Raw genomic sequence first — 15,000 nt, 5'->3', positions numbered from 1 at the left:
CAGAAGTGGCAGATCTCTGTCTGACTGAGAGCATTTGAACATTTTCTCTGACATCAGGGAAGTCAAAGTTTGAGAACCGCCATCAGAATCACTGAAATCAATTAGATTTAAAAATGAGCGGATTATAGCCATTACAAAACATGAAATATTACATCAGCCACGCATATTAATTAAGTGACATTCGGTCATTTGGAGATGATTTACACTGATTGGCCCATTAAAAGAAAGTCTACAGACATTCTGTGTTTTCAAAGTGAAAGTTTAAGGAAATAGTTCTTGAACATTATGATTGTCGGCTCTGTGACGAACGGCTTTCATTGGTGAACACATAAATGTGAATGAAAACAAGTTATTTTTGGAGAATTTCTGTGCAAGTGTTGATTCAAGCAGACACAGATTATCCCACAGAACTGCAAATCCTGAACACACACACACACACACTTATCGATCTAAATGGAAACGTTGCAGAGACTTCTCTTGTTTTATATATATAACTAGTCATATATACTCAGACAGAAGGAGAATTTGCCAGGTTTAGCTCACTTCTGGGTAAGATACTCACACACTCAATCACAGACACACACAGGGTTCCCCCTGCAGGTGTTTCTCCAGCACATGGCACCTCGACACACACACACACACACACACACACACACACACACACACACAGGTGTGGGATCACAGGGTTAAACCGGGATCCGGGATAAACTCCCATAAAGCTGCAGGTCGAGTGTCAACATGATCGAGCGTCTGAGAGTCGAGCTTCTGCTGAGGAAAAGAGACGGAAACTTCTGGAACCAACACACATCTTCTCCAGCTCTAAAATGTTTCAATGATTACAAATGACTATTTATGAGTTTAAAATAAAAATAGCTACTTGTGAGTTTGGTGGTAAAAAAAAATATATATACACACAAATACTTTTCCTAGAATTACAGTCTTTCTCAGGTGAAAAATCCTCCAGTGAGCAAATATTTGATCAAACGACTTTAATATGTTGAACTATAAGGTTGAACATTAACTCCTGCATCAGCCACTGGAACAGTCCCAGTACAGTTAATACACACAATCCAGAACACACACACTTCCACATCCACAGAAACACATGCTGAACTGAACACCTGATAACAGTGTCATATCAACCAGAGATCCTCAGTTGTGCTGTGTGTGTGTGTGTGTGTGTGTGTGTGTGTGTGTGTGTGTGTGTGTGTGTGTGTGTGTGTGTGTGTGTAGATATATATATAGATATAGATATTATAGATATATATATATAGAGAGAGAGAGAGAGAGAGAGAGAGAGAGAGAGAGAGAGAGAGAGAGAGTGAGAGTGAGAGTGTGTGTGTGTGTGTGTATGTGTATGTGTATAGATATATATATATAGAGAGAGAGAGAGAGAGAGAGAGAGAGAGAGAGAGAGAGAGTGAGTGTGTGTGTGTGTGTGTCTGTCTGTGTTTCTGTGTGTGTGTGTGTGTGTGTGTGTGTGTGTGTGTGTCTGTCTGTGTCTCTCTGTGTGTGTGTGTGTGTGTGTGTGTGTGTGTGTGTGTGTGTGTGTGTGTGTGTGTGTGTGTGTGTGTAAGGCTCCTGTCATATAAGAAAATCCCCTCACAATAAACACACCCCCACACACTTTCTCCCAGAGGACACTGGGGGTTTATGGGCGTGAGCCTGACCGTCGCCATGGCAGCAGAGAGTGTGTGTGGGGGGGGGGGGGGGGGGGGGGGGGGGGGGGAGGGGTCATGGCAACAGTCTCTGTGGGAACAGACGTCTTGATTGCGTTGCCGTGTGTGTGTGTGTGTGTATAAATGACTGGCCTGTAATCACTGTAATACACCCACCCTGAAGATCCGGTATCAGCCAGGAGCGGATATTATCTCTCGCACACACACACACACACACACACACACACACACACAGACACACACACACACAGACACACACACACAGACACACACACACAGACACACACACACAGACACACACACACAGACACACACACACAGACACACACACACACAGACACACACACAGACACAGACACACACACACACAGACACACACACAGACACAGACACACACACAGACACACACACACACACAGACACACACACACACACACAGACACACACACACACACACACACACACACACACACACAGACACACACACACACACAGACACACACACACAGACACACACACACACAGACACACACACACACAGACACACACACACACAGACACACACACACAGACACACAGACAGACACACACACACACACACAAACACAGAGAGACACACACACACACACACAAACACAGACAGACACACACACACACAATCCGGTGTCACTGAAACATTGTGTCAGTTACACCCTAAACCGCAGACACACACACACACACACACACACACACACACACACACACACACACACACACACACACACACACACACACCTTTGTATTCATACAATTATACATTTAATTGAAATCAGCCATCAAAACATTCATGTAAAATAATATGAAATAATAAAATAATATAATTATTCTTTATAAGGTAATGATGTGGATGCAGTAACATGTAAATGCGCCGCTTTTATTCAAAAGACTGAAACTTTTACCCAATAAACACCTTCAGAAACATTCTTTCATCGAATCAGACGTTCTTCAGCACAACTTTACACTGCAAATATGAATGTGAGATGATGCCATAGATCGCTGGTGTGTTTATACCGCAGTAAAACACAATCACGCTGTACGTGTGTGTTCATATCTGAGAGAGACACAATATGACAGATGACATTTACGTCATTTACTCAACAACACAATCCTTAAACCAGTCCTCGACGCAGATGTAGGTCAGCCCTCAGACAGATGCATTACTTACAAACGCTATCTAGACGAATCTGAGAGAGTTCTCTCACTCACACACACACGGATGCTTTTGTGTCCGTACTTCAACACACACACACACACGGATGCTTTTGTGTCCGTACTTCAACACACAAACTGGACGTCCGCTCTGGGAGTAAACAGGAGGTGGAAGCATTTCTCTCTCTCTCACACACACGCACACACACACACACGCACACACACACACACGCACACACACACACACGCACATACTTTTCTGGAAGCAGAAAGATCCGCATTAGTGAAACACACAGTAACTTCTCGTGTTCAATTGCAAATGCAGTATTATATTATACAAAACTTGTGCTATTAAAGTGCTCCTATAATGCTTTTATGAATATTCCCTTTCATGCAGTGTGTAATAGAGCTGCAAAGTTTCAAATATCAAACTGCGTGTAATAGATTTATTGTCTGAAATGAAATGAGTCGTCAGTAATTCACTCTCACTTCCTGTTGAACCTTTTGTAACTAATTTGCATATGCAAATTTTCTTTCTTTCTCTGGTCCTGATTGGCTGAACAGCGTCTCTTAGCTCCGCCCTCAAACACTGTAGTGTATCTGAGACTGGAAGAGTTTGGTTCGTGTTGTTCGTGTCGAGAAGACGCTGTTTTCTGAGATTGATACGGTAAACCCCACGCCATCGTCACTGTTCGTATCACTGTGATCAAGAGCTGAGATTCAGATATGATAATGAGCGTTTGCTTCCTGACCAATCACAGCAGAGCAGCTCTCAGAGAGGCGGGGCTTAGAGAGACTGTGATCAAGAGCTGAGATTCAGATATGATAATGAGCGTTTGCTTTCTGACCAATCACAGCAGAGCAGCTCTCAGAGAGGCGGGGCTTAGAGAGACTGTGATCAAGAGCTGAGATTCAGATATGATAATGAGCGTTTGCTTTCTGACCAATCACAGCAGAGCAGCTCTCAGAGAGGCGGGGCTTGGAGAGACTGTGATCAAGAGCTGAGATTCAGATATGATAATGAGCGTTTGCTTTCTGACCAATCACAGCAGAGCAGCTCTCAGAGAGGCAGGGCTTAGAGAGACTGTGATCAAGAGCTGAGATTCAGATATGATAATGAGCGTTTGCTTTCTGACCAATCACAGCAGAGCAGCTCTCAGAGAGGCGGGGCTTAGAGAGACTGTGATCAAGAGCTGAGATTCAGATATGATAATGAGCGTTTGCTTTCTGACCAATCAGAGCAGAGCAGCTCTCAGAGAGGCGGGGCTTAGAGAGACTGAATCCTTGATGGAAGCGTTTCAGACACTGAGAGGAAAGAGCTGACGCTGCAGTGCAGATTATGAGGGAATTAAAGTGATTTTGTCTTTTGATGCGTGTGAACCTGTTGTAGGAGACATCAAAACAACATTAGGAACATTTAAAATAGCATTATAAGGGCACTTTTAATGAACTTTTATATAGTTTTGGAAGATAAATGGAAGGTTTGCTTTGACGCGTCCAGTTTAAGCAGCCGGTTTGAGTCTCTGTACTTCAGGAGATTACCAGCATCGGAAACAAGCGTATGGTTTATTTTAATGGCGTTCCGGATAACCTCGGACGATTATATGTTTGTTCAGGGCATTTTATTTTGTAAAGTGTAAAGGAGAGTTCACAAAGACACTTCACTGACAGATGAAGCAGCGACTGTAGTGGATCTGACAGCAGATGCACCACAAACCGTCAATAAATGATTCATAATGCTGTCTGTAAATGACGTCGTAATATGGATAATGTTCCACTTGTAGAATAGCGAGTAAATGCGACAGAAAAAAAAATAGTGTAGAAAGAAAATTTCCAACACAAATAATTACAAAGAAACGGCAAGCAATTGAATTAAACGTGAAATTTTAAAGCAGAATTTTTTTTACTGAAATAGTAGTTTCTTGTAAAACATATTCAATCTTTGCTTTGCTAATTTTTTACAGTATATAGAGCAAATTTTTGTATATGAAATGCATTGTTTTTTTTGTTTTTTTACAAATAATCTAATAGATTCACACACACCCTGAACTACTGAAACCAATGTCTATAATCTGATTCTCACGGTACCGCTCGACATCAACACAGATCCAACTCTATTTACAACACAACTCCATGATGATTCTACAGAGCTTCTGAAGCTCCGCCCCTTTTCAGACGCATCAGAAACCAGTGGAGGCTCGTTGTGTTCAGTCTTCTGGAGTGTATTTCCATGTTTTAAAAATCTTCCTAGACATTTGTTCAAACATTACAATGCTCATGATAACTTTTGCTAACTCTTACAATAAGCAAATCCACTTCACAAGCTAATAACTCTTTGACAGCGATGCCATAGAAATATACAGAGCGACCGCAAAACCTGAAGTTCAAACACAGATTTCTAAAGATGGCGGCGCGCTTGTGTCTCGGCACAATGAAACATCACATGAGTTCAGAGAAAAGGCTGAGAGTGTGCGGGCGAACGAGAGAGAGAGAGAGAGAGAGAGAGAGACAGGAATATGTGCCTCGCCCCTCTCTCTCCTGAGGAACACTAAATATAGCGCAGGAGAAACACACGAGACCAGGAAACACTGTTTATCCCACATCTGCACTCCTTCACAACCATCACTGCATTCTAGCAGCACGATACTGAAGAAAAATGCGATATTCAATATGCGATGCAATAATGCTTAAAGTGTGTGAAATAAACTTAATTATCTTTAAAATTATATAACCTACACACGTGTTTCACATTCCTTTTGTGACGAGAAAACATCCCTACAGCTTCTGACAGTGAACATCAGTGTTTTACTGAAACAATAGAAGTGTTATTTTAACATCACAGTTAGTTCAGGGGTTCAGGATATCCTACATTAGGGTTATTAAACAACAGAAACTGAATAATCAAATGTAAAAATAAAACACTGCTTAGTTTTTTACTGTATGAATTAAATATATACTGATTCTTATTAAAGCTACAAAAGTTATTCAGTCCAGAGCAGCGAGTGATTTTCTCTTCGTCTTTTGTTCATGACCCGTTATTGCAAGCCGTTGCGATATGCATATTGCGATATACATTTGTGATATTTCGATATATTGTGCAGCGCTATTGCATTCTATGCATTAGAACTGAACAGATTTAAGAAAACAGTCCTGTTGAAAAGATAAGTCTAGATTTGATACACAAACACAGAAACAATATGAGCAAAATAATCCAATTTCCAGGAATCATTTCACAAATAGCCTCTTTCCCCGCCATTCACACGTTTTTCCGGGTTTTTCCCACTGTTATATGGTAGGTGGCGCTGTTACATATCTATTGAAAGAGCACAGAATCTCCTGATCGAAACACAGGTGAAGAAGAAGCAGAAACGAGCGATTGCTGACGCACATGTAAATTATAACGTGATCATCAAACGTTAAAGCTGCAGTGCATAGTTGTTCCTCTTCGTCGCCATCTCTGATTGAAATCTGCAACTGCAGTTACTCGCGGAATTATCAACTTTGCGTGGGTTGTTAAAGGATTAGTTCACCCCAAAATGAAAATTTCCTAATAATTTACTCACCCCAATGCCATCCAAGATATCCATGTCTTTCTTTCCTCAGTGGGAGAGAAATTATGTTTTTTGAGGAAAACATTTCTGGATTTTTCTTCTAACAATGGACTTCAACGGTCAAGTCCAAATCAATGCAGTTTCAAAAGTGTTTGAAGTGTTTAAACGGGCTGTACGCGATCACAGCTGAAGAAGAGGTTGTTTGTTAGTCCAGAAGTCCATTGTTAGAAGAAAAATCCAGAAATGTTTTCCTCAAAAAACATAATTTCTCTCCCACTGAGGAAAGAAAGACATGGATATCTTGGATGGCATTGGGGTGAGTAAATTATTAGGAAATTTTCATTTTGGGGTGAACTAATCCTTTAAGGGAACATTCCATTTTATAATTCTTCAAACATTTTAGGAATGTTACTTTTGAATGTTCTCTCTGAACAAGTAGGTCTAGATACATTTAAAAAATGTTAGATGAACAACCGAGAAAACATGACAGGAGAAAATGTTTTTGTGCTCTTTTACAGACCAGATAACATTGAACAAACGTTCTATTAACGTTCCTGAAAGAATGTTTGTTCATAACTTTGAGAGAAAATTCCCTGTTAGCTGGGAGTGTGGTATGAATTAATTATTGAACATACTCATCTTTAACACTATAATGTGCATCCGTGGTCTGAATCAGAATAAGCGATATAACACTAATAACTGCATCTGTTTCACACAGCTAGAGCTTTTCACAATACAAATCCTTGCAAAGCAGTTTTACAGCAAGTGCACGTTTTTGTAATATTCGTTTCTCATGCAATGACATGCAACACACACGCGTTACGGCATCATCAATCCTCCTGTGGGACGAGGCCATGCGGGACGCTGCTAATCACGCTTCCCTGTTTGTGGCTGAGAAGATCAGAGGTCAAATCTAACAACTAGAAGCATCTGTCATACGACATGGATGTGTAATTCGCAGCACTCTCGTTATAAACGACCCCCGGGGGGGGGGGTCGCTATATATATGCCCCAATGCATCTGTCGCCATGGAAACAGCCCCGTGGAGGGTCGTTATATATATATATATATATGCTTCCTGTGGATTTTAAAATCAGCCCAGTCCGACTAACAGCGCACACATCTCATGAATCAGAGCATCATTACTGGAGGATTGAAACACACTTCAAAGGAACCGATTCGCCGAAATCAAACCATTTTTTTCCCACTGAAAAAAATTGGTGTAGAAGTAATTTTTACACAAACAGTAAATTACACAAACAATCACAAAGAAACGGCAAGTAACACACTTTTTCTCATAAAACGTACTCCAAACTTAACGTAATTAAGTTTAAGTTAATTGTTTACTTAATATGTGTGTGTGTGTAGTGTACTGTGTATAATTATTTTGTATATATAAACACACTTTTGTTTGGGATGCGATTAAAAACAGTGAGATATAGTTGTTTAGTTGTATATATCGGCACAGAAACACAGCAGGTTTTGCACAAACTCATGCTGATTATTCAAGAAGCTGTTGTTCGTGGTTCACCTGCTGACACGTCATGTTACCGCCAACAAAGCCACGCATTCAGTGTGTAAACCCCAGCGCTCATCTCAAAGCCGGCTCTGAATGCCGGCCATACGTGTGTGTGTCACGTGACCTTCACAGGGCTATAGTTCTGGATAAAGCGGCTAATCGGAGCAACAACAGAGAACACGCAATATGGCGTTTCATCCGAGGCACAGATGAAAACAAAGACACTTTCATCAACAACTCTCGGTCCTAACCTTAAAAACTAACTTTATCTGGACAATAACTTTATTCTAGATCTGCTATAAAGCCGAAACAATCTCTGTCACTGTAATCTCCTGTTATCACTGTAAAGCTGCTGTGAAACTATATATATATATATATTGTTAAAGCGCTGTATAAATGAGGATGACTTGACTTGTATTACAGTATTTGTGATGGTTTTGCTAAAATTATCGTGATTATCAATATCACGGTTTGGTTAAAACAAGAGGAGTGTTCAAAAAGAACTGATGCTCAACACTGAAAACATTTCAACACGTTTTATATTTGAAAATCACGATAATTTTGGTCACTATTATCGTGATATGAAATTTTCATACCGTCCCATCCCTAGACTGAACAAAATGAAGCATTGCTTGGTGATTGGTTGAGCTAAACTCAACCAATTAAAATTTCAGATTAATGTTTTAAATCTTACATGATCACAGAAATATCATCAAACTCAGTAAACAATAAATCAACTCTGATTTCATTTTCAATCCAATCGAAAACGCATTATAACACAGCGCACATGCATCACAACGGACGCGCACGCGCTCTCTCGTTTCATTCAAACACAACTTGCCGTCTTGCGTCTCCGTTTTCGATTGGATTGAAAATGAAATCAGAGTTGATTTATTGTTTACAGAGTTTGATAATATTTCTGTGATCATGTAAGATTTAAAACATTAATCTGCCTTCCGCCATTCCTTCTCGAATAAAAAAAAACACTAACATTGTGCGCCGCGCCAGCGCCAGAGCTGTTGCTGGCTGGACAGGGTTTACAGTGAGTTATTAAAATCGCGATAATCAAACACGGTTTTAATAATAATTACATTTTAAACGATAATAGTAACCGTAAGTACGTTTTATCATGGTTTATAGTGAAACCGGTAATCGTCCCATCCCTAGTTCAGTCTGTGTGTAAAAAGAGCATTAGCAATTAAAGAAAAAGCACTTCAGCAAAACATGATCAGCTCAAAGTGTCCCAATCATTTCTGCTCCCAGTGTCACTGTTAGTCACTGTATGAAGAGTTATTGGGTGTAATATGTCACAGTTTACTTTATTTTGCTCTCCTCACTTACAGAAATGAACTATAGTGTCCTGATCACACTAGTGAAACAATATCAAAAATTACATCTGGTATAATATCTGAATAATTTTTGGTTTGATTGTGCATAAATACAGTCATACTGGTGCATATAAATGCAAATGTACTGTATAAATACTCTTTGGATTCATTTAATGAAAAATTGTATGCAGAAAACAGGCCATGACTGAGAAGTAGATTTACTTCTTGGCATTAATGGTTGAAACAAATGATGGTTCTTCTTTACTTTAGTCATTTCAGATAAATACATAAGCATTGAGATGCGTATTAAATATCATCAGTAAGGATAAAAACATATTTTTTTAGCTATATCGCCCAGTTCTGGTTCCAATACCATGTCCTCATCACAGTCTGTGTGTTTCAACATTTGTCCATGAATGCGAAGCATCGGTCAAACATCCATTTCTCCAGACCTTTTAGTGGCAAGACCAACAAAACCACAAACCACCAAATGTGAAAGCACTTCATCACATCCGGCTAATATTGTTTACATCTATAACTGGTAAACAGATCTTCATTACTACACTCACAATGCATTTAAAATGAACTGAGATGGACGGAATCAGGGAGTAATACCATAGTATTTTACACAATATTCATATATAATGGTATTGACGTAGTAGTACTCCAAGAACACCATGGAATATGCCCGCTAACTATGGTATTAGCACAGTAGCTTTTCATAATATCCTTCAAAAGTCTGTAAATGTGCTGAGAATAGAGTGGAGAGACTGTGGTGTGGAAGATTACAGGCTTTGACACGCGCAAAAACAATGGTTTCTTACAGTAAAAATAAACTTAAACCGCTCGTTAGCGTTTAAAAATAGCGCGTTCCTCGAAGCATGATGCCACGGTTTCATCCAGTTCAGCCGCTGCCATCTTGAGCAGATAAAACCAGCCTAAACTGGTTTACTGGTTTCAGGGCTACCTGGTTTAGCAGACTGGTTATAGAGTGGTTTTGACCACTTCTTCAGCTGGCTAGACTGGGAGACCAGCTTGACCACCTTAAACCAGCAAGACTAGTGATACATGTCCCCCTGTGGTGTAAATCCAGCTTTTAATGTTGTTTATGTGTCTATGTGGTGTTATTAATATGCTTTAAGACAAACCATGTGTAAATTCATAAGTCGACACCATTGCTGAGTATTTCCTCCTTAAAACTGCAGTGAACCAAAGACAGTCTCAAAAACACGCTTTGAAATCGCTGGTGTTTCTGACGTCACAAACTACCTTGTAACCAATCAGATCAACGTGTGATCGTCAAGCAGTGGATCTCTGAGCTGAGTGAGTGAGTGAGTGGAGGCGGGGCTCATTTGCATATTCATAGAACCGCGTATATAGCCTACTAAATGAGGCAAGAATGTCGAGTTACATTCAAGATATTTTAAGGCATGACTAATTTTCAAGGATTTTTTTTTAATATATAATTTTGGTGATCAAAGATGAGTTTTGAGGGATAAAATGATTGACTACAGGGACTTATGAAAATAATGTTCTCTACACGCGCCCACCAACAACAACACGGTTGATTGAAATCAATCCAAACGTGATCCTGCCGTTCAGTTCCAGATTATCCAATAGCATCTCATTTGATTCCTAGAGGATTCGTGTTTGATCCCATCATGATCCCTGTTATTTAATCCCCGACCCAACAGGCCACTGAACGCATTCCTCCATTAACTATCTGGATCTACACCAAAACAGAGTCGATATAAAAACAGCAATGAATGTGTAAAACACTGAATATGATGTCAAATTATATTCCTAAAGATAATCACGCGACCGCAGCAGATCGAGCATTTATGATCTGAGGGTTTCACCTTCAGCTTGACAGTTTTCGTATTAATATTTAGTGGATCTGTTACACAGTAGCGTATTTCTCACTCTGGATATAAAACATCGCATGATACATGTAGCGATTTCATCGCGAGACACATTTCCAATCCAACCGGAAAAATTCCACACCAACCGAGCAAACAAAATTCGTTAGGTAACAATTTGACTAAAAAAATGTATTAATGATTGTTTAACCTCGTTCTGAACGCATAAATAATAATCGTCGCGATGTTTGCACACGAAATGTGCAGTCGCGCTGTTTTTTGTTGAATCGTAGTCGTTCTTGTGTAGCCTATCTAACGTTGCTGTGATCGTTACATTGACTCGACTTGTTACATTGATGGTCACATTGATCAGCGTCGCTATCCGATCTTTTGTCGATGTCTTACCTCGGCGAGCGTCGATGTCGCGACCATCAGGAATATGAAAACCTCTCGACACCCCATTCTGCTCCTCTCCTCTGTGCTTCCAACAAACAGTGCTGGGCTTTATCGAGTAAATATATCCGTTTGCTGTAAAATGTCGGTGTGTGTTTCGTGTCGACTCCCAGAAGAATGCGATGCGCCTGCGATGAAGGCGAGTCAGGAGAACAACGCGTCATGTGACGCGACGCGGGATGAATGTGTGGGAAGGGGGAGGGAATGCCTGAAAACACTGCAAACTAACATTAAAATACAATCTAAGACTACTCTTCCACCTGCATCCTTTATTTTACCTTATTTTATAAATATTTTTCTTTTAAAGTTAAATATATTTTATATTATAATTATTTGTATTTTTATATTTTACATAAATACTGTATTGTTGTTTATTTAAGCTTGTTTGGTCGCTGCTTGCCTGAAACATACATTTTATGAGTAATAAATATATTAATATAGTGATAAAAAATTTTACTCTTCAGATTTGTTTTTCAATAAATGTTTGTTACTTTGTTAGGCTATTTTAATTTTTAAAACATGATCGGTTTATTTTTTTTTTTTAGCTTAGTAATAAAATATATTATAGTAATAACAAAAAAAAATTACTCTTCAGATTTGTATTTCAATCAGTTTTTGTTAAATTTATTTAAAATTTTCAAATATAATCGGTTTATTTTTTAGCTTTTCACTGTAATTTATGTCGTTATTGCTCATCTAATACATGTATTCCGTTTTGCATTTGTAAAAAATAAATAAAGGCATTAAATGTCTTGTATAGCTTATATTGCAGGTGGAGAATTGAATTATGCGCATGAGACTTCAGTTATTTGCTGCCCCCGTGTGGACGTTCAGAGAGTTTCTGAATGAAATATATTTGTATTTTAGTGGTTCATTGACTGTGTGCGAAAAAATAGCTTTTAAAGGCCGCAATTAAACATAATGATAACAAATTGTGCGATAGAAATACCTGCACACATGCAAGGATCCTTTTGCAAAAAAACAAAAAAGCATGCAGGATTCGGTTTTATAATGAAAAGTACACACTAACACAAAAAACGCGTTAAAGCTTTGCTGTTTGGACACAATCGGTAGTTTTCTGAGAACAGTGAACTGCACCTGCTGTGTTTTCATAATATCCTGCGGTCACGTGATACAAGTCGGAACTCTCAGAAAATTCCCAGTTTACAAGTTGGAATCTCGTAATTACGGTAATAACTAAAAATACATAAAAGTTGCCCTATTAGTCCTTTCAAATTTCTATGCATATGAACAAACACATTTTTCTGCATCCACAATCCTCTTGTTTCCTCGGTGGATTAATCGAGACACACTTTGTAGGTATGAGAATATAATACATATATAATACATATGAAGTTTATTCCCATATTAACAGCCTTTTCATTTGTCATGAACAAATCACGTTTGATCTCATATGAGTTTGTAGGCCTGTCCTGGTCTCACGCTGCTCGAAATAACTTTTATTAGTGTTCGTTAGATTTGTGAGACCATAAATGTCCATGGCATTAATAAAAAAATATTCAAATCCCCACATGAGAAGCATCTTCGCAAATCCTCCCATTCATTCCCCGAGCGCTGGTCTTGTGTTGTGCAGGGATTCTGTGCAACTATCATCATCATCATCATCATCCTCAGCAGAAATCAGGCTCATTTCCGGCTGTCTCCTGGATAGGGTGGAGGTGGAGAGTGTGTGTGTGTGTGTGCTCTGGGTGGAGTCGGTGTGTATGGAGGCGGCCGGAGATCAGGAGGATACATCTCATAATCATAACTGTATGGAGGAGGAGGACCTGCCAAACATAAGAGCTGGAGATTAATGTGTGCACTAGGGGTGTCACAATATATCGCAATACAAAAATACAACAACATGTATCGTGGATAGTGACTATATATTGTGTATCGTTCACCCAAAATAAAAATGAGTGTGTGAGTTTTCAGAGTTTTAGTGTCAGTCCTACATCAAACTATTTAATCGCATCCAAAATAAAAGTTTGTGTTTACATAATATGCGTGTGTGTAATTATTATGTATATATTTAAGAAAAATGTGTTATTTATATATAAAATATTTATATTTATATATAATATAAATTATGTATAAATATATATACATGCATATATTTCTTGAATATATACATATGCAATTATGCATGTGTGTATTTATATATACACAGTACACACACGTATATTATGTAAACACAAACTTTTATTTTGGATGCGATTAATCACGATGAATTGTTTCACAGCCTTAAAACAAAGATAAATCAATTTAGAACTTTTGCACATTTAATGTAAAAATTAAAACCCATGCAATGCCACTAAAGTGACACATTACTTATTAATTATGCATAAAAAGTGATATAGATCTGACACAAAAACAGCTTGTAGTTTTGTTTTAATGATGGTGAAAGGTTGGTAATTGTCAGAGAAATCTATCAAAAGGTTGTTTATGTAATGAAACAGTTTGTGCATGTAAATAAACATGCTTTATGTCCTTCAAAATAACTAAAAATCATCCATAAAAGAAATTTAAGAAATCCAGCAATACATTTTAAGAAGAAAGTAATTAGTGAAGGTAATAGAAAATCATAAAGACGAGAGCTTTATCTCTACAGCGCTCTACACAGTACACTGTTTCAAAGCAGTTGCACAAGAATAAACAGTAAAATAACTATAAAAATGTATCAATTATGAAACAAGTTCAATTTCGCAAGTAAAGCTGAAGACAATTTAAGTTTTGTTCTCATATGATAGTGTCAGTGCAGCAAATCCATCAAATTAATGAATATTAATTGATTATAATTCACAAAACGCTGCGGATGGTTAAAATGGTTAAATCCCCAGTGCTTGATAACATGTGGTTATTAGTTATTATTACATGGCTCGGTGGAATACTTGATTCTGATTGGTCAATCGAGCCATCCAGTGGTAAATTATTCCCAGATTTATGTACAGTTATTAATATGCCATCCAGTATCGTGGACTCGCTCTCTCGTTTCATACAAACGCTGCCGCCATTTTGTGACTGTTGCTTTGTACACTGTTGGATTATGAGATACAAACAGGTGCGATTTTAAAATCTGAAATCAATATCTCTGATCTCCATAATTATTTATGTGGCGAAATGCTGTGTAATAAGTGTACTATACTATATATGTATCCTAAATGAGGCATGGGTGTAAAGTTGCAGTCAAGCTATTTTAAGGAATGAAGAATATTGTTTTCAAGGAAAAATACATTTAAATATGTCATTTTGGTGATCAAAGATGAGTTTTAAGGGATAAAATTATTGACCACAAGGGGACGTTAAAGCGCTGGTATAATGTCCTTTTCACAAGATGTAAAATAAGTCTCTGATGTCCACAGAGTGTGTGTGTGAAGTTTTAGCTCAAAATACCCCACAGATATTTTTATATCGCATGTTAAA

The 15,000-nt window shown here is 38.4% G+C and overlaps 2 protein-coding genes and 1 long non-coding RNA gene across 4 annotated transcripts in view; 1 reads left to right on the top strand and 2 right to left on the bottom strand.

Moving 5' to 3' along the window:
• The window catches only part of appa (amyloid beta (A4) precursor protein a), a 48,078-nt gene extending 36,344 nt beyond the window's left edge, over positions 1 to 11,734 (bottom strand). The window contains exon 1 of one of the 2 annotated variants that reach the window (XM_082163803.1): positions 11,530 to 11,734. In XM_082163803.1, the coding sequence (XP_082019929.1) occupies positions 11,530 to 11,586 (57 nt within the window). In that variant the 5' untranslated portion in view covers positions 11,587 to 11,734. The remainder of the gene's footprint in view (positions 1 to 11,529) is intronic. The other variant, XM_082163802.1, reaches the window with a different exon arrangement.
• On the top strand, positions 8,439 to 11,121 carry LOC309494592. The gene is made up of 2 exons (XR_014204392.1): positions 8,439 to 9,044; positions 9,148 to 11,121. It is a non-coding gene; the product is annotated as an uncharacterized lncRNA (long non-coding RNA).
• A 1,185-nt stretch (positions 11,735 to 12,919) lies between the features above and the next one.
• cyyr1 (cysteine/tyrosine-rich 1) overlaps positions 12,920 to 15,000 on the bottom strand; it is a 9,618-nt gene continuing 7,537 nt past the window's right edge. The window contains exon 4 of the mRNA XM_082163973.1: positions 12,920 to 13,364. Within this exon, the coding sequence (XP_082020099.1) occupies positions 13,225 to 13,364 (140 nt within the window). The 3' untranslated portion in view covers positions 12,920 to 13,224. The remainder of the gene's footprint in view (positions 13,365 to 15,000) is intronic.

Source organism: Leuciscus leuciscus (genome assembly GCF_965113295.1).
Source record: "Leuciscus leuciscus genome assembly, chromosome: 3".
Taxonomy (NCBI): Eukaryota; Metazoa; Chordata; class Actinopteri; order Cypriniformes; family Leuciscidae; genus Leuciscus; species Leuciscus leuciscus.
This window is presented reverse-complemented; position numbering and strand designations above follow the sequence as displayed.